This window comes from Tenebrio molitor, chromosome 8, assembly GCF_963966145.1.
Source record: "Tenebrio molitor chromosome 8, icTenMoli1.1, whole genome shotgun sequence".
Classification (NCBI taxonomy): domain Eukaryota; kingdom Metazoa; phylum Arthropoda; class Insecta; order Coleoptera; family Tenebrionidae; genus Tenebrio; species Tenebrio molitor.
Window position 1 is genome coordinate 18,316,250 of NC_091053.1, and position 26,684 is coordinate 18,342,933.

At 34.4% G+C, this 26,684-nt stretch overlaps 2 protein-coding genes across 3 annotated transcripts; one reads left to right on the forward strand and one right to left on the reverse strand.

Annotated features, from left to right (window-relative positions):
- Positions 1-495: 495 nt before the first annotated feature.
- Positions 496-20,132, reverse strand: LOC138137387 (uncharacterized). The gene is made up of 3 exons (XM_069056746.1): positions 19,849-20,132; positions 8,503-13,263; positions 496-2,024 (listed from the first exon to the last, which is right to left on the reverse strand). The coding sequence occupies exons 1-3, from the start codon at positions 20,068-20,070 to the stop codon at positions 1,902-1,904; spliced, it is 5,106 nt and encodes a 1,701-aa protein (XP_068912847.1). The 5' UTR covers positions 20,071-20,132; the 3' UTR covers positions 496-1,901.
- On the forward strand, positions 2,611-8,119 carry LOC138137005 (zinc finger SWIM domain-containing protein 3-like). Of its 2 annotated transcripts, XM_069056309.1 has the most exons (6): positions 2,611-2,848; positions 4,285-5,005; positions 5,063-6,307; positions 6,364-6,534; positions 6,625-6,934; positions 6,998-8,119. In XM_069056309.1, exons 2-6 carry the CDS (start codon positions 4,321-4,323, stop codon positions 7,020-7,022), a joined length of 2,436 nt encoding a protein of 811 aa, XP_068912410.1. In that variant the 5' UTR covers positions 2,611-2,848; positions 4,285-4,320; the 3' UTR covers positions 7,023-8,119. The 2 variants fall into 2 exon arrangements, with proteins under 2 accessions (XP_068912410.1, XP_068912409.1); XM_069056308.1 differs by having other exon boundaries at positions 4,285-6,307.
- Positions 20,133-26,684: the final 6,552 nt, after the last annotated feature.

Sequence of the window (26,684 nt, forward strand, 5' to 3'; positions counted from 1 at the left end):
GAAAAAAATATTTTTTAGCGCGTCGAAAGCGTCCAAAATTGGAGATCGTCAGGTACTGGTTGAGCCGACAATGGCGCTACTCTGGCGGCCGCTCCACGTACTATTATTTCGGAGCCCTAAAAAATATTTTTTTCACAACTTTTTCGACGGTTTGGGATATTAAATTGTAATCTATCCGATAGTTTAAGAAATCTTCCAACTTTCTTCCAAAAATGGTTTGAGAATACATATTTTTATCGGAACAAAAGTTAACAGGGGGTTGAAAAATTAGCATGTAAAACCCTATGGCCAGTCTTAAAAAAAACTCACTGTATATTATCCTTCAGTAGACATCGTAGGTAGACGTCAATGCGCTAGCAGTATAGGGCACGTTGTCTGACTTTTAATAAGATTCAAAATTAGAAATTTTCATGTACCAACGTAATCCTTGGTACTTACTTACCTATAACATTTTATACAAAACCAGTATAATTAACAAATATTAATACTAAAAACTACAACTATACGAACTAATTTATTAACAAATTGTAATGTATTTTATAATAGACAATTTATAAAAATTAAATTAAAGCTACAAAACGACAATAAACTGTTTTCAATTCAAAGAAACACCGCCTGTGGCATAAACTCGGCAGAAAATAAAATTGTACTAGATTTAAATTATACTGTTATTCGATTTTATGTTTATTGGTTAGCTAAGTGATGACATTTTTCATTTCTATGTAACCTCGATTTCATTTCTCCCTAACTTCAAATTTACAGAATGTTGCAGGTCAAATTTTGGGAGTAGCTAAGGTGTTGGTGGTTCTTTGAGTAAAAAACATATTGTAGGTAAAATGTATCGACCGATCAAATTACTTTGTAATCGAGCCATCCATGGATTTGAATCCCTATGTCTTTAGCGATTGATAGGTATGCTTAATTGTGGGATCTAAAGTTACGTCATTTGAAACACACTTTTAAAATTGATTTGCTTTTTGTCGTTTCCTAATCCTGGGTATTCAATTAAATTAGTTGCAACTTCAACCACAGTTATAACAGTCTGCACTGTCAAGACCTAACCGTGTTTCGGGCTGTGTTTATTAGAGCGTGAAGTTCAAGTAACGCCATATGTTTTCGGGCTCATGGTTACAAATTAATTTAATCGGTCGATATATGTTTTAAGCTAGGTACAATGGCGGACACGGAATCTTGGACGATTTGTTTATTCGATTGACATAAAAATGTTAAACTGGCTTTAGGTGCAACTAATCTCACTTTCGATTTTTGTAATGATGATGCGAAAAACAAATTTCAACTAAAACTTTCAAATGTCAAATGTGTCAATCGTAATGACAATAAAGTGTATCGTTACATTGACGTTTTTTGAAATGACATAAATTTGACGTCTAAAATTCCGTGTCCGCAATTGTAAATGTGTATCAATTTGGACATTTTTGTCTGTCGTTATTAATCTGTTAAATTCTATTCTGGATATAAACTTCCTGCAAAAAAATATTCGTCAGAATGTTTTTATGCAGACTAAAGACTGTACAGATAGGCTTTAGTTAAAATAAAGTTTTTTTATTCTGTATTTTTTACCATGTCTATTGTCAAAATTTCTTTATATTAACTTAAGTAATGTCTAAACATTGTATGAGTTTCAAAAAATAGACAAATCTTCTAAGAAAATGTTTTGTACTCAAGATTAATAATTATGAAATATCCATTACGTCTATATTAATTCTATAATGCCTGTGATTTACAGTTTAAAAACAAATCTGACAAATTTAATGATGATCATTCTTTAATCGTTTTTGTAAATGGTATGAGACACATTTTGGAAACATTACTTTATAATAATTATAATTTTATAACCATAGTTTAGACTAAGTATCTTCTGGTGGATATTTACCAGAACTCTAATTTCCTGAATAATCACATGAAGAGTAAAAATTATCGTCAAGATTTAAACTCCATAAGTAACTCGAGGGTTGTCTCTTTTCCAAGAATGATGTATGACGATCTTCGTCAGGAATCGGTACCTAGAAAATGTAAACATTTTTTTCTGCTTTGCGTTACTAATGGGCTCATTATTATATCGAAAACAGTTTTAATAACAGATCGTATTATTAAACTGTTTTTGGTAACTTTTAGCTTTGTTATATTGGCAGCATCGCGTTAGGCGTCAACGTAAAGTGTGAAGTTACGAAGCAAATTTTGTAAATATAACATTTTAAACATTTAGCAAACGAAACGAATGACAGATATTATTGAATTTGTTTCACGGCTACTAGATTATTTTCAAAATTAAATACAAATCGTCAATGTCTGTTACCAATCCACGCAAAAGTCCCTAGTCGAATACGAAAACTGAAGCAGCCAAAATTTAAGGAATTAGTAAAGCAAAGTAGATAAAATAGTATATTACACTGGTTTAATAAGACGTATTATCACACTCTGATAGTGATAGAAAATAAACAGTAGATCACGTGTTCAAAATTTACATGTTTCAACTTATCAAAACTTACTGTGTCAGTATAACGTAGAAGGACATAACACGTTGAAAGTTACAATATTCATCAATTACGTTCATCACGATATCGTCACATCTCGAGGTAAGGATAAAAAATACGCTGTGACTAGCCTCCCGGCTCCGGTATTCATACGAATCCCGGTTTTATTATGACGTCACGCAAGTGATGTCATCGGCGACCGGTATTGGGGGTGTTTTGGCAGAGACAACGGTATTAGTATAAATTCCGGTTCCCGGCTAACAACGTAGACGAAACGACGCCAGACAGTGCTTGTTTTCACGTGATTGTTATTGTTTGTTTCCTGAAAATTGTGCCTTTGGTACTAGTAGATGGTGAGTACTTAATTAGGTACCTATTTTAGTTTTATACTGGGTGCCCCAAAATTCGGGGAACAGCTCAATGGGGCAATGTCAACTTATATTAGAAAATATGTGAAAAATAATTTAAAAAACGTGTGGGCTGCATCACGACACCGTTATTAAAGTTGCTGTTAACTAAAATCATGATTAAAGTAAACATAAAAGGATATAGATTTATGCAATTATAACCTGCCAGAAAGAGATGAATTCGTCACCATGCTAAATAAGATCGTGATTACTGATTACATTTAATAAGCGAGCCGTGATACGGCCCTATCTTTTAGATTTGAAGATATTTGAGCTCAAAAGTTGCAGCTTTGATCTCATTTATTTTGAATATTAAAAAAGATTTTGATTATTTGTCTTTTATTAGCCAGTGGCATAATAATACAGAATGATTGTGATCAGGTTCGCAATTATTTTCAGCTATAATACATATAACTAGTGGTATGATTATTATCTATGATATTATGAGTGAAATTGAGCTGGAGATTTCACGAGTCTAAAGGACGAGTGAAACGTCCTGCTTCAATTTCACGAATTTAATATCATCGATGATTAGTCATGCCACGTGTTATATTCCATGAGACAATATAATGAATGAAATACAAAATTATTCATTTATTTGTCAAACTGACAAATTTATTTCAATCAAAAATCGTAACGGCGAAAATAAACAAGATAATAATTTTTTTGTTTTCTATTATCGCTGTGATAGCCATGACTTTACGCGTTTTGATTGGATCATTCATGATCACGTGATACATGAAATATATTGTCTTCATTATTTCCAAAATTTCCACGAAGTGATTTTATGTCGATTTTACGTCAAATAACGTATGGCAACATGGCTTTGATTTTTCTTTCTTATTTCCATGGATACAGACTATTAGGATGTTTTTAAATGTTGCTAAAGTCCATTCACGTTAGATTTTCCTTTTCAAGGTCAAATAATTTAATTTTTTGGCTCTGTAATAACATAATTACATAGCCAAAAAATTTAATTATTTGACCTTGAAAAGGAAATCCAACGTGAATGGACTTAACAGTAAGGGCCACTTTACAGAAGCGAAATTAATTAAATCGTAATCAAATGCGAAATTAACTGAACACGTGATCCGATTGAACCAATCGAAGTTTCGGATTCATGGGTTAATCGCGCATTAAAATTTAATGGGAATTAAATATTTAATTCTCTTTCTATAAACTGGACCTTGGCGTAACAAACAAATAGGTCCATATTTTCTACAAAAAAAAATATTGATTTTTTTACATATTTACCTGGTATTTTGATGACTACTTAACAACGTAGGTACGGCTAAGCTGTTCCGCGAATTTTAGGGCACCCAGTATATTATGCAGAATTTAGGCCTTAAAAATAGGGTTTCATGTAAACTACAAACTTTTAGGTTACGCTGAGCCTGAGGTTCTAAGCCTGTTACACGATGTCGGACATATTCAAAGTTGGAAAAAAGTTCCATAGTTATTCGGATGTGGAAAATTCCCTTAAGGCTTATGAGGAACAAACCTTTGCGAAATTCTGGAAACGTGATGCACGTCTTATTGCTTCTTCACGCATCCCACGGCCAATTAGAGGGGAACTAAAATATGTGGAAGTAAAATTTTGCTGTATTTATGGAGGTCAGAAATTCAGACCATCCGGGAGTGGGCAAAGAGATATAAGGACTTTTAAGAAAGAACAATTATGTCCTGGTCATGTGGCTTTACGAGTAACGGTAGACGGAAGAGATCTGGAAGTGAGAAGTGTCTCGAAAACCCACAACCATGACAGAAGTATGTTACAGTTTCAATACCTGCCTCACCAAAGAAGATTGAGTGGTAAAGATAAAGAGAGTGTGGAAGAACTACTGGCTCTGCGAGCTAATAAGAAGTTAGTGAAACAAAAATTAGAACAGGAGACCGGAAAAGTGTTGACGTTAAAAGATCTATCTAATATTGGCCAAAAGTCGGGAAAGAAGTCAGAAAATTTAGACGAATGTGTCGATGTTTTGAGAAACCGATATAACGCTGAAGTAAATATTCTTAAAGATGGAGAAAATAATTTTAAGGGCATGTTTATTCAAACATCTAATATGAAAAACACGTTCAAAGCATACCCAGAATTTTTAGGTATTGATGGTACCTATAAATTAATAAACATCGGCATACCTGTGTTTCTAATTGTAGCAGAAGATGGCAATTGTCAGACTGAGATAATTTCTTTTTGTCTTTTGACCACTGAAGACAAAGATAGTTTTACTTGGTTTCTAGAAACATTTAGAGCAAATAATCCACAGACTGAACTCACGAAATGCATCATGACCGATAAAGATTTATTGGAAAGGTCAGTCATAAAAGACACTTTTTCAGAAGCTAATGTAATCATTTGTATCTTTCACTCAATGCGAACCTTCAGCCGAGAAATCACCTGTGAAAAAATGGGCATAAGCCAAGCCGATAGGAATAAGTCGCTGGAAATTTTACAGAAAATGGTTTATGCCAAAACAGAAGGAGAGTTTGAACAATTGCACAACGTTCTAAACATATCTGCCCCAAAACGGGTTATTGAATATTTTGACAAGAATTGGTACCCCATTAAGGACGAGTGGTCAATGTCTACAAATTTCATGAAAGGTTGTTTTCAAAATACGACAAACAATCGTATAGAATCGATAAACGCGAAACTAAAGTCCGTTATTACAAAAAACAGCACATTAGTAGAGTTCGTGCATTCATTTTTCACCATTATATCATCCCTTGAAAGTGAACGAGATTTTAAAGCCATATACCAGTTACAAAAAAGGCTCGTTACCTCATACTTACCAGGCAGCGATGAACAAAATTTTCTGAATTTTTTAACCAACGAAGCTGGTAAAATGGTAATTAAACAAATTGAGTTCAGCAAAAAAGTGAAAGTCCCTTCAAAAGAAGACAACGAGTCCTGTTTTGTTATCAGCAGTACTGAAGGGCAATTACGATGTGATCCAACTGATTGCAGCTGTAATTTTAAAGCTGGTATGTTGCTTCCTTGCAGACACATATTTGCCATTCGCACGCATTTAAAATTGCCTTTGTTTTCGGAAGAGCTTGTGAATAAGCGTTGGACTTTAGATTATTACAAAACCTGTCAAAGGCGTTTGGCACATGATTATTGTAATAATAAGGCTGAAATAGAGCCGGTGTTGGGAACGAACCTTGAAGCATCAGCAACACCTAATGTAACTGTTATAAATACAAAAAAGGCTCAAACATATGGTCAGAAAAGAAGAAAAGCATTAATTACAACCGACTCCTTAGCAAATTTAGTTGCTATGTCCAGCAATGATTCATTCGATCAGAAATTAGACAACCTGAAAACTCTAGAAATGTTGTGGAAGCAAGGTAAAAGGACAAGAGTAATAATGATCAATGAGGATGAAGCAGAGTTATCATGTGAGCTACCTAAAATAATCAGAAAATTTTCAAATCAATAAAAATATCTTTTACAGCATCGAATGTGAACAAAAATTCTCTGGATGTCGAAAATATGCCAATTGTGCTTGCTGATACAGACACCGTGCAAATAGAAGTCATCACCAATGTCTCTGTAAATAGTGAAAATACCCTGGAGCACGCAAGTAGCACTGAAACAGCCTCCAATGAAGGCACCAACATTCAAGGTAAGACTGATTCAGAGTGCTAAAACAATTCGATCAAGTACTCGTGCATACTGAAATATTTGCTGTCATAGAAAATTAATGTTTTCACAGCTTTTGGAACCACCAGTGATGAGCTCACAAGTATTAAAATGCCGCAAAAAATCAAAAAAAGAGGACGCCCTAAAGGCAGCAATTTAACAACCATTGGACTTCCTAAAAGGAAGGAAGCAAATATCATACCATTTTTAAACATGCCATTCCAAAACAAACAAAAAAAAATTTTGAGCTGGTTTGTTGGTGAGGAAGTTGCGGCCTTGGGTTTGGATGGATCTATCTATATTGAAGAAGAGTCGATTGAAACTAGATCGGAAATCATTCCTCATTCGGTTCTACATGAAAATGTAGATATTAATTTAGTTCGGTAAGAATAAATACCAAAATGATTGTAAGACAATTTAATGATAACAATTATTTAATATTTCAGTAACTTCTTCTCTGATGCTGCCTGACAAGTTGTCCAAAATGTAATCATAAAGAAAAGGCAGCAAAACGAATGGCTGTGTGTTATGTGCAATTTAGAAATTACGAGAGATCAATCTGATTGCATTATCTGTGCTTTATGCCTTCTCTGGAGGCACGTTAAATGTACGACTTTAAAGAAAATACCGAAATATTCAAATAAATGGATTTGTTCGGAATGTAAGGCGTAAACAAAACCATAGTATAGTGTGGAACAAAATGATTATCATCTAGTTAGCTCGGGAATTTTTTCACATGTAAATTTTCCTGCATCGCTCTACTCTTTGAAGTAGCCACGTAGTTCTGTCAATAAATGTCATCAATCAAATTGATAATTATTACAATTTAATGTAATGTAAAGATAACTAGATGAAGATCATTTTGTTCCACACTGTAGTTTTGTCCTGGCGATCTATAATTTTTTGTTTGTTTGTTAATGATTTCTTTTGTGTTCAAAGTTTATTTTCGAATTGTTTACACATACTGTTTTATGCTCAGAGTTTATTAAATATATTTTTCTAGTTTTAGAATTAAGATATTTACCCTTTTTGAATAAACATTATACTCCAACTACATATATACAACTGTTGTTAATGTTATTACCTCTACCTTGAACATTTGAACTTCCTTCGGCCGGGATTGTCCATCTCGTCTATCCAATTTTTACCCTTGTGAGGTGATGTCACGATTTCTTTACTCGCTTTCTCTCAATTGAAACGACAGAAACAGAAAAATACAAAAAAAGCGGTACCTACGTTTATTTATTGTTGGTTACTTTGTGGTTATTTTATGCTCCTGCCAATTTGACAATTTTTAATTTCTTTCACTTATTACATACATAACCTTTCGAAGCAATTGTCAAGAAATTTGAAACATTATTATGTAGTTATTATTTATGATCAATTTAAATTTGTTTCTGATCCTAGCTCAAACATACGCAAATGGGTAAAAATTGGACTCTAGAATCTAGATGCATGTATTACGTTCCCAGCCGGGATTTCAATAATCCCGGTCATCAGTGACGTCACTTGCATGATGTCAGAACAAAACCGGGATTCGTATGAATACCGGAGCCGGGAGGCTAGTCACAGCGTAAAAAAATAACTGACATTAAATCAATCTTTATGTAAATACAGGGTGTTATTGAAAGTTGTACATATTTTAACCACGAGCTACTGGCTTCATGTAGAACTCGGAAAAAATATCTAAAAAATTCTATGTCAAAAAATAAAATGACATTTATTTTTTGAGCTACAATTTTTTTTTATTGATTTTAGTCTTCTACGTTGTCAAACAAGCTCGTTAAGTTAAGTTAAGTTAAGTATCCCAAGCCAAGCCAAGCCCTATTTGCATATCGGCTTCTTTGTAAAGGTATTTGATCGTTCAACAATAAGGCAATAAACAATATTACTTTGCGGTTCTTGAACGACTATAAATATATCGTCACAATTGATATTGAAAAATACTTACAGAATCAGACCCATAGCCATTTGAAAAATATTCCTTTAAAAGTTCAACAATTCGCTTTCTTCCGAAATTTGCTTTTTTCTTACAATCCTCGATAAATTCGGTCATTTTCAATAATAGATCGTTCCGAACGTGTTGATTTTCGACTGCAAATTTCAAAGGGTATTCGGCGTTGTCTACATCGATCTTATCCAGATCTATTCCACCTTTTAGAAATAATTCTACAGCAAAACAATTGCCATGGTAAACAGCGTAGTGAAGAAACGTTACGTAGTCAGCAGAGATTAACTGATCGTGTGCTCTAGCATCGAACAGCATATTCACCACGCGATGTGATTCAGTAGATGTTACAGCATAATCTAGAGCAGTTTTTTGGTTGTTATCTCTTTTGTTGGCGTCAACACGGTGACTTAACAACAACTGAATCACCTCAACATCAGGGGAGTGTACTTTTTCAAAAGCCGCATGTAATACAGTCTTTCCAGAATCACAAACAGCTTCAACGTCAGCACCGTGTTCAATTAGTACCTTTATACAATTGTAGTTTCTCTGGAAAGCGGCATAGTGAAGTACACTTCGGTTTGCCGAATCTTTAGCGTTTACACTGGCATTGTTTTTTATTAAAAACGATATTATTTTTGCTTTTGAAGTGTCAGAAAAAATCCTGTCCTCCGAATTTACTCTTTTATAGTTGTTTGTGCTATTAACGTCTCCCCCGGACCAGCCGGATGTTTTTTTAAATATATCATAGTAGCAAGTATAATGTAACGCAGTACGTCCACCATAGTCTTTACCATTCACATCTACGTCTTTACTGATCAGCAACCTGATCATTTCTTCATTTGATTTGCCTTTTGCCAATATCGTATGTAATAAGTTAATTTCCTCTTTAGTGACAACTTTTACGTCAAGATTACGATCAAGTAACATTTTCAAAGCATCGGTATGTCCTTGTCTGCAACAAAGATGTAATGGAGTTTTTCCAGTGTAATCTGTGGCTTTCGTATCTATCCCTTCATTTATCAAAATTTGTACTATTGTCATATTTACTTCAGAATTTTTCAGAGCAAAATGTAATGCATTCCGTCCAACATGATCAGTCAAATTGATATTCGCTCCCCGTTTCAGTAAGAATTTAACGATCAGATCGTTATCAAGTTCAGAAGCCAGATGCAAAGCGGTTGTTTTACAGCCACATTGTGCATTTACATCCAAACCGCATTCTATTAACGTTGTCATCACATTTATGGTTTCCTCCAGTAAGGTTTGTTCATATTTGTTATTCGTTTTAATTCCCATAATTGCCACGTGTAACAATGTCAAATCGCATCTTCCAATTTTCACGGACAAAGCTTCCGAGTCTTTTCTAATGGAAGCACGTAATAAATTTGCATAACCCATCTGTAACGAATAACATACAAGTGTGTCGATGTCATAGTGTTCGAATAAACTTTCAAGGTTTAACGAGTCTCCAAATTTTTCTAAAAATTTTTCTACTGCGAATAAGTTGTGGTGTCGAATGGCGTGGTCAAGATAATTCGATTGAAAGACGTCGTCGTTTAGCAATACATTACGGTGTAACAACATTTTGAATATTTCTCTGTACTGTGTAGAGACACCTTCAATGTTATTTTCAGCAAATTCTTTATATGAAATAAATTTCACTGGGTGAAGGGACCACCAATTGTTTTCAATTAACGATAAAGGAAGATGTTCGACGCCGTAAGAGCACAACAACTGAAGTGGACTTCGACCACCTTCATCTTTCACTTCACTCTTGTCCAAATGATTTTTAACTAAATCAGTATGTCTATAGATTACGGCCAAGTGAACTGCACTATTTTCTGCCAACATAATATCGAATATGAATTTAAGATTTTGATTTTTTTCGGTAAACAAGTCATTTTGCAATTGCGAAATTTTGTCCAGATTTTTTTTTAACCACTCACAAGCAAAATACTCTGCGTAAGTCTGGTGGTTAAAGATGACTTGATTATCGTCGGTCACTCTACAGACTATTTGAAACTGATCTCCAGTTTTTAATCTTTCCAAGAACTTTTGACTCTTTTTCAAATTGATCTTTAACTTGTCGAAAGTTGTGGTGTCCAGACAAGACTTCAGTGCTGGCAATTCGTATTGTTCCAAATACAGATCAAAGTAATAGTCGAACAGGTCCACTTGTTCCTGCACTCCCAATTTTCGATGTTGATGCATTTTCTTTCCATGCAAAAATATTTTATACATTTTGGGCAACACAAAAATTTCTTGGTCAGGTGCTTTCCATAATTCTTTATTGTCGCGAAAGTTTCTTGTAATCATGAATAACTGTAAAGGGATTCCTAACAAGTGTCGACTGTTAACGATATCCACGCTTGCGTATATTTTATTGGTAATTTGTTCAATTTCATTTTTTTCGTAAATTTTCTCTAGACGGTCATGGATATATGCCTTCTGCTGATCTACTGTCAGCTCTTCAATTTTAATAGGAAATATGTTTAGGCTTCGCGACACTGTTTGTTCCAAATTTTCACGTGAAGTTATCCACACGCGATGACCCAATAAAGAGATGTATTTAATAAAATCCAAAGCGATCTGAAGACAGTCACTATCTATTTCGTCCAATCCGTCGAAAAAAAAGTACATTCTTTTATTTTGTAAAAACTTTGAACGAATCTTAACGACTAATGGATCTTTCTCATCTTGAAGAAAATGCTGCAATATTTCATCGTACCCACGTTCATTTTTAAAAACTGCTTTGTAATTGATCAAATCTATGTGGACACTCCAATAACTGGCGGGGCAGATACTGCTCAAGTAAGACATGAGCGTGCTTTTACCCATTCCAGGTGGTGAACAAATGACATTCAGAGGATTGTCGAGATATGTGAAAATTTTCTTTTCATCGATAAGTGCTCCTTTAGATTTCATTGTTTTCAACGAAAATATGTCTTCTTTACTTATAACTGAAATGCAACTTTTGTTGTCGAAAACTTGAAGTAAATGCACGTTCCTGTCGATCTTTTCACAAATGTCATTGAATCTAACCTGGGGCCAATTATTACTCGTCAACAAGACATCAAATTTTTTTCTCCCTTCCCGTTTCAAGTAGTCATCAAGCTCCATAGCGTGCAGACCCAGCTGTCGAATTGCTTTCTTGCAAGATTGAGAAACGTTACAAATAATTAGGAGAGAACCTGTTTCCTTACAAAACTCTGACAATTTCATTATGTCTAAACTAATTGTAGAAACACTTCTGGGAATGTAATTTTCAAATGCATACTCCTGCCTTCTCCCGATTTTCATAACTTCTTGTGTCATTTTAATAAGTTCTGTAGTTTCAATAGTTCTGCAAAAATTTTGATCAAATTCGAGTAAATCTTTCAAACAAATTGATGATCGACATTGAAGAGAAATCTCAAAACGATTAACAATATCGTTGTAAACATCTTGTTTTCGTAAATCAGAAAGATTTTGGAAAATTTTCCACCCCGAAAAATCTTCTCTTTTTGCGTTTGCCAATAATACCACTTTTTTCTTTTGAACTCTCTCGAGCAGTTTGATAGCGTGTTTAACTTGTTCTTCATTCCCTTCTTCCGCTTTCACGATTAAGGGAATTTTGTCTAAATGCCACAATACTTTACTTCTTTCTGTAGCAGCTAAATCCTCAGTTCCATTAGGACGCAATCCATACTTGAGCGAAGTGAAACTGATTTCATCGTCACTTGCTGTCTCGTTCCAAATGTTAGCGATAACCTCTTCATTCGTATCTCTAACAATCGTCATGTCAAATTTCATAATTGCTTCTCGAAGAAGTTTTGATTTTTCGGTGCACTTTTTGTCCGATATGGTTTGCATAAAAGGCGTAAGTGTTAACTCAGCCAATTTTGCTACCACGTCATATTTAGTCAGGATAAAGTTACCAGAATACCACGTTCCCATAAACTGGATAAAACTTGAAGAGTAAGTAGCGTCGGTGATTTCACATTTTTCTCTCAACATTGCGTTGATTAATGATTGTGCTCCTCTCGTGTCAGTCTGATCGGCAAAGAAATAAAAAAATTTCAGACAATTATTAAGATCTTTATCTTTAACACTATTCTGTTCTAAATTAAACTGAAAAACGTTTGTTCCCTTCTCCTGAGCTTGAGGTTTAGAACTAGTTTCTGGTTTGTTCTTTTCCTTTCTCTTTCTTTTTTGATTCCTAGTATTTTCTTTTTTGCTCCATAGCAGAAGTTTCTTAGGATCCAAGTTTTGCAGTTTCCTCACAACAACCTTTTCGTTTTTCTCATCTTCATTTTTCTTGTCTTCGTTTTTCCAGTTTTCAATTTGAAGACAAATTTCTGAATCATTCTCAATACTTGTCGGGGAATTCGTGTATAAAATATAACTTACATTTTCAGTGATTTCCAATTTTGAAATAGATTCTATATACTGCAGCAAGCTGAAGTCGCCACTTTTCGCCGCAAGCTTCTTGTCCGTAATAGGTTTCATACTCTCACAATGTTTCAGTTGCAGAAAAAACATTTGGGATTGTCCTTCCTTAAAAGTCACTTTTAACACCACGTCATCGAAGTTTCCACAATTCTCACTATTGGTTTTCATCTTGAAATCTTCCACAATATCACTTGTGCTGAATTCCAAAGCTAATAGAGCGCACATCAGTTTTTCATACTCGTTGCCGAGATTTCTGGTTCCAGGTCTTTTTGGGTAAGTATCAAAGTGGAGCGGACTTGAAGGATCAAAGGACTTCTTCTTAGTTGCAAACTGAAGATTAAATGAAAACGACACAATTTTTAAATAAGTTACACAATTATACAGGTGTCCCAAAAATGGCGCACTAACGGTGCACTACGGTGAAGAAGAGATTAGCGTAAACGTCAGAAAAATGTTAAAAAAATTCTATTGGACTTATTTTTTGCTGATTTGGGGATCTTTGAAAGTGGCACTTAACACGTCAATTATTTCGAAATACAGGGCCATTAGAAATGATTGTAGGTACCATCGCAGTTGGCGTTGAAAACCCACAAAAATTTTGGATACGCCGCCAGCCTCGCAACGTTAGACAAACTATAGTAGAGAGATTTCGACTACCTCCAGTATCGCCACCTATCGGAGATACTAGTCTCACTCATGTTATGAGGCTTGCGGCACATTCAACTACGTCACCAACGCCTACTGCGATGGGACAATCATTTATAATGACTCTGTATATGAGTAAACTGTCATGAAATCTACCTCGAATCACCGTGCGATCGAAAATAAAAAAATCGAGAAGGCCGTGATTAATATGCTTCAGTTGGCAACACGTAAAAATTTAATTCAAATGTCATCAGATGTCATTACAATAGTAAGTGTCATTATTAATTATTGACTATTAAAATTTGCTATTACAATATGTTCACTTTAGAGCGAAAATTTTTCATTGTACAGTGTTACTTCAGAACTTGAGAACGGCGAATGGTTCTATTCGACACCTCGAATTTTTGAGAAATTTGAACAAAAGTTTCTGGACTTTGAAGACACTTAACCAACAATTTGCCCAGAAAGTCTACAAATGCGTAAACATGTTTTTGGAAACAGGTAGTGTTCTGCGCAAAAAAGGTAGTGGGTGACCGACAAGACGACAAAAAGAACAGCTGAAAATATTGAAGAGGTTGAACAAAGAATAGACCTTTACAAATAAGAATCTTCTTTGTCGCACAGTGACGTCACTGTGAGACAACAAAGATGGTGATAGCGACTGGATACTGAATAAGAACATTCTTATTTGTAAAGGTCTATTGCAGAGACCCCAAATAAATCCATCCGGAGATTAACCCAAGAAACTAACCTTTTGGTACCTAATCATTTGGTATAGTTCAGCTTATGATTAAAAAAGATTTGCACTTTTATCTCTATCGTGTGTTTGTTGTGCATGAAATTAAACCCCTATACATTAAGAACTCCCACAACATAACCTGAATTTATAAACAAGCTGCGTGCTCACCGCAGGAGTTTTAAATCTCACTGTCTCATTGCACTATAATATGTATATAGTTGAGGAAATTCTTTTACAACCGACAGGTCACACATAATTGACACTTTTATGAAAATCAAGATTTGAACGTTCTCAAAATTACTAACCCAACTGTTAAGACTGACATCTCATAATTAATCTTAACGAATTGGCCGTTGAAATTTTTGGTCACAGCCAACTCTAATTTTTTTTTCGATCTCACGGTATTATTACAAATTACAAGATCACTCACTACCAGTATCTAATCCTGCGTAATAGAGAATTTATAAGCTATGGAAATCGTAAAAATTATCTTAAATCCACTACGGCAACATTGCCAGGTAATAATGTACAAGTACCGTGCGATCATTTAAATTATAAATTAGAGCGGGCTGTAAATTTTAAATAAGGTTGGCATTATTAACTGTTGTCAATTTGATTTAAAATTTGAATTGTCAAAGTGACGTTTCAAAATTTTTTATTTCGAACAGAACATTTTTCTTACTGAGAATTATTTTAAAAACGCTGAACAACAAGAGAATGGCGAATGGAAGTATTCTGTAGAGCACTGCGTTAATGGTTTTCAAAACACATTCCCTAATTTTCCTGTAGATTACCAAAAATTGGTTCAACAAATTTATAAATGTGTGGCGAAATTTCGTAATGTTGGGACTGTTGGTCAAAAAGCAGGTAGCGGAGCGCCAAAAAAGGAAATCCTGAGATTGTGGCAGATGTTTCAGCACTTTCAGCAAGAATGAAGCAGTCTCCTAAAAAAAAACCTCCCCGCAGGTTAGCCCAAGAGATGGACCTCTCAAATGGAACTCGTCACAAAATATTAAAACAAGATTTAAATCTTCATTCCTATAAAATTACCGTCGTTTAAGGGCTGCTCCCACGAGATTTTCCTACGCGAATAAGATACAGTCAGTGGTTTTTGAATCATCTACATTTCTAATTTAGATTATTTCTAGGCACTATTTAATGCATGCAACGCTATAACCGTTCAGATGTTGGAAAATGCATTTGAAAATATGCAAGGGAGGGTTAACAGTTGCAAGTTGCATTGAAGCTTGGAGAGAACACTTTGAACACTTTCTGTAATGCATTTGAAAATATGCAACGCAGGGTTAACAGTTGCATTGAAGCTGGGGAAGAACACTTTGAACACTTTCTGTAATTCTCAATAAAACTACATTATTCTTTATTGCTTTCACTTCCTTTAAATTAAAACGATTGAATATGGGAACCATAAACGCTATAAAGTTAACCATAACCTCACATTTATTTAATCAGTCAATTAGCATTCTGGGCAATCGTATAAAAAAAATCCCGCCTACTCTAATTTATAATTTAAATGATCGCACGGTATATCTTTGTTTACATTGGGGGTCATTCACGAAACTCGGTAACGCTCCATAAGGCGTTGCAAATTCAAAATCATCACAACCGACATTGTTGAAGCATTGTATTTGCCGTTTCGTTAACGATTTGCAAATTTGCAAAGTTTCGTGAATCTCCCCTACTGTACATGTATTATCCTAAAAAAAAAATCCATATTTTTTTCATGTACATTTAAACATCCTCGATAAGGTAGTAAGTAGTTAGTGCGCCAATTTTGGGACACTCTGTATTTACAAAATTTAATTTAACTGAATTCTAAGTTGTGATCTATTTGTATTGTTCAGTTGCATAACTTTATCATTTCTGAAATTGCCTATTGTTAAAACCGAGGTAAGCACTTAAGACTCCTTGTTTCCATTTATCAGTTAGACAGGGTATGTCACAAGCAGTGGCGGCTCGTGAATCCGTAAATAGGGGAGGCAGAATTAATGGGAAAACAATTATAGCTTTATAACAATTAGAAAAAAAGCTGCAAATCCTGACAAATTACAGAAAAATATTCTACTATTCTTAATAGAATTGCAAGATTTACTCAAAACCAGATAGCGGTTTGTAAAGAAAGTTTGAGGAGCGACAGACTTAATTTTGGATTGTAAACCATTTATTTTTTAAATCAAATTTTTGAAAAGATTCTGTTGACTATTGCCCTCAGAAAATTTAAACCAATCATATTAATGCATATTAAAGAAATAACCTAGCAACGGACGAATATCAGCGAGTATCCGATATAATTTCCACGAGTGGAATATTCGGTCGAATTCTTTGAAACCATGGTAACAAATGTGTAAAATTGTGTTTTATTTTTAACAAATGACAGGTGAATTGAATAGTCGACATAATTTGGACTACTCGTGGTATTATACAGCATGAGTCAGCTAAAACAGGTCAGTCGTATAAAACAGCAACTAAAGAATAATTTGAAAATTTTGTGTGGTAAATTTAATGTGTGGTATGCACATTTTTTTAGGATTCTATGATAACCCTGTTAGGAGATATTAATTAAAACAAGACAAGAAAAAAAAATTGTACAAATTTGTACCTTTTTATATTCAGTTGAAGAAGGATTTAAAAAAAAATTATGTTAGTGCATTTCTTTTGATGACAATTCCACTCAATAAATTTCAAGCAATCAGCTTGTAGTATTTTGAATCATTGGACCAATTAGGAACGAATTACACCGATAATTTAGCATGGTCCTAAAATTATCAAAAAATCATCGGTTGTAATTCCACGAGAGCTTTGAAATGATCGATTTTTAACACGAAAGCTCTCCTAGGTAACAACGAGTGTCACTTTGTCAGTATTAATTTCCCGACACCCAAAGTGGAGGGAAATTATGTCAAAGTGATACCAGTGGTTACCTTTTGAGAGCTTGAGTGTTAAAACAGATCATTTCAAGAGCTAGAGTGTAATTCGGTTGATTATTTCATGAATTAAATAGTACCATTTGACAACAGTATTTATTTTATTACTTTAGCAATAGGATTGAAAACATCTGAGAAACCTACTTGACGAATTATCGAATTATCACTATAATCCAAAAAATAAAGCCTTACGATTGGTCGAAAACGATGATGAATGAAATAATCATTAGTAATACAACGAGAGGGTACGAAATTGCCGGACATTTTCGATCTCATTATACGAGTATTTGTTTCGACGACAATTTCCACGAGTGGATTTCCACGCAATTTCCCGCAATTTCGTACGATCGAGTTGTATTCGGCATGACAATTCCACGAAGGAAAATTTCATTTTCAAATTTTACTTAAAAAAATTGTGTAAAATTTGAAAATGAAATTTTCTTTCGTGGAATTGTCATGCCGAATACAACTCTGTTTCTTTGTTTCTCGTGGAAATTGTCGTCGAAACAAATACTCGTATAGTGAGATTTCCGGCAATTTCGTACCCTCTCGTTGTATTACTAATGAGTAATGACAATTAAACACATTGCTCAAAATAATCCCTTATTCTCAAGAATTATTCTAGCCATGTTGTCGTTTGCATTCAAAACAGAGTCAAGTAGTGATCCTGTTGTCTTTTGTTTTGAATAAATGAGTAACATTGCTGAAATAATTCTTGAGAGTCAGTGATTATTTTGAGCAAATCTGTATGTGTTCGCATTTGAAAAAATAATTATTTTCATATGAGTAGCGCTGTCAGATTACTCAGATTACTTTTCAGGTATGAGGCCGAAATTTGAAGCACGAGGCGTCAGCCAAGTACTGCAAAACAGGCCGAATACCTGAAAACTGACAGCGCACGAATAACGCTTTTCGTGTTCATTTGGGCAAAGTCATTACATTACAACATTAATTAATTGTAAATTTTGACCTTTGACAGAAGTCAAGTTAGGTATACAGGGTGTCGCAAAATTAACGTATTCCAAGTCTTGTAGGGAAAAATCTCAGGAATCTCGAAAAAATAAAATAAAAAATATAGGGGGGGGGTCTTTACAAAGATATATGGGTCTGAAGGTTCAAACTTTTTATCATGTTTTCTTCAAATAAAAAATATAAATGGTTGACATTTATTTTGAAATATGGTGAGGATGATTATGTAAAATATTAAAATATAAATGAAAAGACATTTCTTGAAAAAATAAAAGTTTTATTTATCCATCCATTCGAATTTGGAGTATTTTTCTCCCGAAGATTAACTAAAATTTGCAGCAATGCCTCACAAAGATTTCGAAAGCTGAAACATCTTCCGTATATTGACGAAAAGCCATTAGTTAGCAAATAATTTGTGATTGGAATAATGTTTGGATTATTTATTAATGTGAATTTCAATAATCTGAGATGAATGCACTACAAAAATTAAAATATTTTCTAACCTAATTTTATTTCGTTAAATGACAGACCAGACGATTCTTGTGTCATTTTCTACGCTGTAAAAATGTTGTAAACAATTGAACTTCCATAGGTTCCTCTAAATATAATTTTATTTGAAGGCATGTTATTAAGACAAAGGCCATTTCTCTTTAAAATATATCTACTAGTAACGAGAAGGCATGACATTGCTATCATCACCTCAAGTTATGTGTTGTATATCGAAATTGGAAAAATATCTTTCTACCAAGGAGCCTTAAGAATCACCTCAGAAATGATAATGAAATTTTTTTAACTGTTAACGCTACAGGTGAAATTCATTATTTCGAAAAAACTGGGCACTAGCATTGTTTCAGTAAGGAGCGTTCAAAAAAACTCGTGGTCAAGTGGTCTGGTGCTTGATTTTGTTCGTGTTAACGAAGTTATGGTAAATAGTTTTTTTTTTGCTTAAACAATTTTCTTTAGGACTTACCAGTGAGAATTTTCCTTTTTTTCTTGGTGCAACAAGATGGTATTTAACTTTAAATTGATAATATAGCTTACATTAAAAATCAAATTAATATTATGTATCTGAAGGAAATAGGTAACTATTAAGGTACACCAATTAAAACAATAGGACAGCATGTTTGGCCACAATTTTTTTGAATGGTCGTGACTGCTCAATAGTAGTTTATTTAACGAGTTCGTGTGGAAATTGGATTTTTTTTGGCATGAGTGGGCCAGTTTAAAACGCGAGTGAGACGAGCATTTTAAAGGCCCACGAGTGTCAAAAAAGGCTCAATTTACACACGAAGGAGTTGAATACAACGTTTTTTTGTTCGACAAGCCCCTTAAAGGCTCCAAATCGCTTAAAATCTTTAAAATTAGCTTGACATTTCCTTTTGATAAGTTGTGAGATTTATCAAACTCTGTTCACACAGGAGAAAATTCTCAATTTCTGACAGTGTCGAACAAAAAAATTAATTTTTGTCGAAAGATAACGAAAAACGAAACATTTTTTCTTGCTTCATTGCCTGCTTCCATGTCTTTAAAAGATCTAGTAATCAACTTTACAAACATACATTGCTTCACAATATTCACCCATATTTTAAGATACTTAACATTAATTTAAATATATCTTACCGAAGAAACTTCTTTCTGCTTTTCATGAGTAGCACTCTCGCTCCGTAAGTTTTGGGCTTCCTTCTTAGGCTCATAATTTGTACTACTGCAGGGGGAATCTTGTTGCTTCACTTTTTCAGTACATTTTTTCTGCGACTCAATTTGTTCGTCCAATTTCTCTTTGTTGTTACAGTGTTGCTCCACTTCATTAGAAATTTTATTACGGTCATCTCTATTGTCCATGTTTACGGTTCCGTATTTTTTATAACTTCTACCAACTGCTCATTTTATCTGCAGTCCCGACGAAAATCTGGAAAAAAATTCAAAATACAAGTAATTACCAGTTGTTTTTTTTGTGTTCGAACCAAAAAAAATGAGAACTAGTTCTATGCAATTTGGTAATTCTGATATAATTAAATTATGAATCAGTAGATATATCCCGAGTGTAACGAGTATAATCGGTTAAAGTGTGTACTGCCCATCGTTTGAAAAATTTTGATTAGTAAATGACTTGAATGCTTAATAATTTGATAATCTAAAATTATTAAGCATGAAAACATTTATTTCTAAGCAAAATTTTGAAAATTATGAGGCAGTACACACTTTTACAGATTATACTCGTTGCAGGAGGGGTATATGACAAAATTATTTCCAGAATAGTGTAGAAGTAAAACATGAGACGAGAATATACCACTATTTTTTATTAAACATACAAACTGGGAACCCGGAGTTAGCATAAAAAAAAGAAAAACAACAACAGAAAAGGTATCGACGACGACGTCTCGTGTAGACGCGACGCGCCCACCTTCCGTGACGTTTTAAAAGTCGCTCATTTCGTCTAAGTTAAACATGTTTAGTTCCAACTGTGCCAGCCACGGGGCGTCTGGAAGAACACGTATTCGCCCCACAATTTCAAGCTAAGACGGCCTCACGTCTTTGGATCGTCTGGCTGTGATTCATCTTTTCTCGATACCCAATTTTCTTCTTCTTCTTTATCTCTCGCTCAATCTTTTCAGAGCTACGGATGACGCAACGGCAACGTGAATCCTCACTTTCACTTTCGTCACTTGCTGGGACGTTATCTTCTTCATTTCCAAATTACATCTTTTCTGTCTGTCTCATCCTTTTTCTCGACCCTGCGAAGAACGACGATTACCGCCTACGTAACAAACGCGCGGACTTACCGACCCCTTACCGAGAAACCATCTGCAAAATTCCCCGTTGGCGGAAACCGAAAGGTAAATAAACCGGCGCCATGATCATTCTTCTGACAAGTCAGAGCGCACGAGTAGTACAGCGAAAGTATCGTCATTCGCTGCGCCGTACATTCGAAAATCGGAATGTCTTATTGCAAAGGGGAATAAGTATCAATTGCTTCGTGCGACGCAGAATTGCAAAGTAAGGGGGTTGCGAAAAAGCTATCGAAGCGGAAACGAGGCTCTTGGTCGGTGACCACGGAGCCGACCAGCCCTGCTGTCCGTCGTGGCGTGGCAAGAATTCCAATTCCGCGACCATCGTGGAGAAATTCCGTCATACGATTACCGAGTGCCGTTACCGAAGAGATTGCCGGATCCAGCTGGTCGCAATCCGAAAATTTTCGCCGGGCGCTGCCGTAGTTAGGTCGCCCCTTTCACTGAGAGAGGGGTATTTTGGTCCATTTTGATCATGTGGAGAGCTATTTGGTCGAGTTTGGTCCAGTTTGGTACTGTTGAGTCCAGTTTGGTACTGTTGAGTCCCGTCCGATTTTGTTAGTCCTACCGTACCGTTTACCGTTACCGACAGGAACATAGTACCGCTAATCTCGATCGGAAGATATCTTTAGGTCGCCTCTTTCAAGCAGAAAGGTAATTATACCGGATCGTTCACATTTTCATTACTAACGTCATTCGTTAGAGGTGTTTCTTTCGTCTTGGTCTGGTCCTTCGCCCGCTTTTTTGTGCCTCCGTCGTGGCGTCGAGGCGTAGAGCCGTAGATATTGATGCCTACATCGAGACTGTACTACATATTACTTTATTCCCGTGTGACGTACAAAATTTTTTCGCCTCTTACTTTTCCAAGAAAAATTTTATTTGAACCAAAGGACACTAAATTATGTCAGGTATCAACATGCACATGTTTCCAACACAATTTATATTTAATCGGAGTTCTTATTTATCACAGGATTGTAAAGAATCATAAATCATAATAGTCGCTGGGTCATAGATATAAGGGAATAGTACCTAGTTTAATTAACGAGTTGTGTGTAAATTGTTTTTTTATATAATTGATTCAAAAAATTGAAATTCACGCATAGTTATCCGTGCTTGAAGTGGGTCATTTTTTTAAGTGTATTTTTTTTTTTGCATTGTTAGTAAGATCGAAACCATAGAAACCATACAAAACAGTGTGTGAAATGCGATTTCACGCACACGACTATTTCTGTGTTTCACTTCACGCACTGTTTTTTTATTAGTTACCTAGCAACATGGTCACTGCATTGAAACTTCAGAGTTCCTTCAAAAATTTGAATTTTTAATTTCAATTTTTTGAATCAATTATAGAAAAAATATTGTTTACATATATTTCGTGCGTGAAGATGTTTTTGTGCATTCAAAGGCTTATACTGCCTCGACCTTCGTCTCGGCGTAAAAGACCTTTTCATGCACAAAAAACACTCTCTTCACGCACTTAATATAAAAATAACTATTTTCTATAATTGATTAAAATTGATATTCACGCATAGTTATTTGTGAGTGAAGTGGATCATTTTCTTACGTGTATTTTTTTTACATTGTTAGTAAGATCGAAACCATAGAAACCATACATAACAGTGTGTGAAATGCGATTTCACGGACTTAAGGCTGGATTATAGTGAAACATAACAGAACCGGAGCCGGATCCGCTTTCCGTACCGTAAAGTTAAACTCTGTGCCAGGCAATGAAAGCTATTATAGTGGCCACAGACCGTGCCGCACCGTATTGTTACGGTAGGAAATTTCGCCAACATTTTGAACGCAACAGAACCGTAGCCGCATCCGCTTTCCGTACCGTAAAGCTAAACTCTGTGCCAGGCAATGAAAGCTATTATAGTGGCCGCAGATCCTGCCGCATCGTATTGTTACCGTACGAAAGTTCGCCAAAATTTATCTGTGAATACGAAAATGGCCTTGAGCTGTAACCAATAGCCAATCAGAATGCAGAATGTGAGAGTGGGGTGGCAGTGCCTATGGTACCGACAGCACAGCTCGACAGCACAGATTACTCATATAAGCAGATAGTGCACTTGACCAGCAATGCATTGATTGTAGCGGTTCAAGATACTAACCGCAGTAGCTTTCGTTTGGTTCGCGCGAATTTAAAATGTGAACCGATCGACGCGGAATACTAAAATTATAAATAAAGCAAATAAAACCAATATATGAGTTCTAATCAATTCTATTGATGTTATGTCCATAAAAATTATACAGAAAATAAAACCAGAATAAAATATTAACGTAATATATTTTTCAGAAAGAAAAAATAATGAAAAAAAGGAATACAATTCAAACAAATCAATTATTCTAAATAAAACAGTCAAAATGGAAACGGGCTAACCCATACAGACTTAATTGTGGCAAGAAATAAGTTTAAATTTTTTTGTAGTGAATTTAAACTACAGTTTTATTTATACCAATTAATTGTAAGTTATTATTAGGCTTTGGTTCTAAAGATATTATGTTATAGTCAATTATAATTATTATATTAAGTATATATTTCTATATTTTCTGGGTTAGGCTGTTTTATCTTTTACACTACCTCAAATAAATGCTTCACAAAGTCACAAATGCGATACATTCAATAACTTTCTGTTTTTAAGTGTTGGGCAATTTATGTTGCGGTTATAGGTAATATTTTAATGCATAATAAATTCTCATGTGGAGATACAGTTTTAGAGAATAATCTAAGGGAAAATTCTTTCGCATCATTATTTTTCATGGGTAAGAATGTGGTATTGTAGAAGCCCAATCGGTTCCGTTTCCTATTTATTAGGCGCGTTTTACATTGATGGGCTCTTCTTCTTTTTTGAAAAAGAAACGCTGCAGATGTTGCAGTCAGCAACCACAACATTGCCAGAACCATGTCTTGTTCATCATCCATAAAACTTCCCAACATTTTTATTTGCTTTGCTAAATCTGTCAATTATTTACTGGTATTAAATAGGTATTACATAAATTATATACAAAATTTCATTACCCGATTTATTACGGGTAGTATTTAACTGTTTACCAAATTTATTCATACAAAAAAATACTTTCGTTTCCCAAAAATACTAAATGCTCACCAAAATTAAGACCATACATAATCCTAGAGCGATAACCAGATATTGACATCCTGCTAGTTTCTTATATTATTTGCTACTAAAAATAACTTTTGTTGCCTAAAAATGCTATATGTTCACCAAATTGTATTCCATATTTAATTCTGAAATGATAACCAGATAATTTTAATTTTTGTTAGTGTCTTATATTTATGCAGTAAAAAAAAACTATTTGTCTCACAAAAATACTAAATGTTTACTATATTTTATACAATATTCAATTTCAAATGGATAGCCAGATGTAGACTTCTTTTTAGCCTCTCATACAGAGTGTCTCATAATTAAAGCATTCCGACTCCAAAGCGTTGCAGAGAGTATGCCGTGAAGCAAGCAAGAACTTGTTGAAAAAAGTTTTGAAAAATTCTTAAGATGATATAACCCTTCTAACTTTGTTCATTACAGCAACCGCATTCCTTACCTTATTATTTTCAGATCACAGCGTTGCTAAGATATGTACAAAAATATGCCTAGGTTGATACCAGTTTGAATTATCCGTATTCAAGGTTACAAAACATTAATCTAGCCCAATTGCCGTCTCTTTTTAAACAAAAATTGCAAAAATTAAAAAAATTTTTACTCCGCGATAACGCTACTTTTCTAAGACAATTTTTTGCATCATTATTTTCTCACGATAAATAAAAATAAACGGCAAACATTCCTAATTTCTATTTGAAGAAAATTTGATGCAAACTCTACAAAATTGTTGAAGATGATCTGCCTTTGGATGTATTAGAAACGGCACGAAGTGCAGTTTCTAGTCTTATCCCGGAAAAGCCTTCTAGACAATATGAATCTGCTTAGAAGAATTTCATGAATTGGTGTGGCTCTAAGAAATTAAAGAACGTGTCTGAAAGTGTGATACTGGCCTATTTGGAATATAATGCTAAGAAATTGCGAAATTGTGACCTCTTCTTTAACCAAAAATTGCTGAACATAAAAGTCTTTTTTGTTCTAGATTGTATAGTCCGGACAAAATAAATGTGAGTCCTGACTTTATTAAGTCAAATTATTTAACATGTTTAAATCAAAATGTAAAGAAAACAATATCAAAGATTTATGATGGGAAACAGATGGTTATCCACCACCAAACTTGCAGGTAGAATTTCGAAAACTCGCTGTATTTATATACAGGTGCCCCAAAACAAAGACCAGTCCATAGCTCCCTTATTTATCGGAGGATTTTAATTATCTATACACCAAATTAAATGGTTGTTAATAGGCTACAAAACGGCTTCATAAATTCATGTATAGCTCTAAGGGCTTCAAGACTAAACTGTCAACATATATTTTTTTTCAAATGGGATTACATATTTTTTTTAAGTAATTCTGATAGATATTTTAATTCTGAAAACAACAATGTATCACAAGTATAACTTCACATAAAAAAATAACACTAACTTTTGAAACAAATGACGAGCACCAAGCGAAAAGCTATCAAAATGCATTGCGTTACAATGTAATACTAATAACCAAATTAAGGTAGCTGGAAAAACAAATGACAAATAATAACATGTGGAATTGCGCAGATATGCCGCCAATGTTTAGCGCAAAATTCAACATAGACGTTTTTTTGTGTGAATTTTTGGTAGATATTTAAGTGTATACTTGTGATACGCTGTTGTTTTAAAAATAAAAATCTCTATCAGAATTACTAAAAAAAATATGTAATCCCATTTGAAAAAAAATATTTTGACAGTTTACCCTTGAAGCCCATGGGGCTATACTTGAATTTATTAGGCCATTTTGTAGCTTATTAACAACCATTTAATCTTGTATACAGATAATTAAAATCTTCTGATAAATAACGGAGTTATGGACTCGTCTTCTATTTTGGGGACACCTTGTATCTGCCCCTTTTCGAGAACGACCTATCATAAATCTGTATTATCGTTATCATGTTATTAAATAATTTTACTTAATAAAGTCAGGATTCACATTTATTTTGTCCGGACTATAAATCCAGTGAACAAAAAACAGTCACTTTGACAACCGATTTAGGTCATAAAATGTCAACATTTTTTATCAGTTTTCAAAAAAGTAGTTTTTTTGAGCAAGTGCTTAATATAAATGGATAGCGTGAATATTTATATTTGCAGTAAAGGCGCGTAACGTGAGCGTTCCACATTTGGTGAACATTTAGTAAAATCGGTAAACATATAGCATTTAGAATGCAAGCAACAGTAAAACAATACGAAACATTGCGATTTTGGTGACTCTGTTCTCATTTTCCAAAGTATCATTATTTGGTGTCCACTAAGAATTTTTAATGTTAATTTAATTTTTTGGACGACAGCGCTAGGGGTGTATAATTTAATTTGGTGAACATTATATTAATACTCATTTATGGGTATTAATCTCTCTGGCTTCTCAACAAAATACAAATTGGAATAACATAACCTACAATATTTAACATGAGATCTGTCAATACGTTAGGGGTACGGCAACGTTACGGGTCACTGTAATTAGCAACGCATTTTTGCGGCAACGTTGCGATTGCGGGGAAGGGCACGGTTCGGGATAC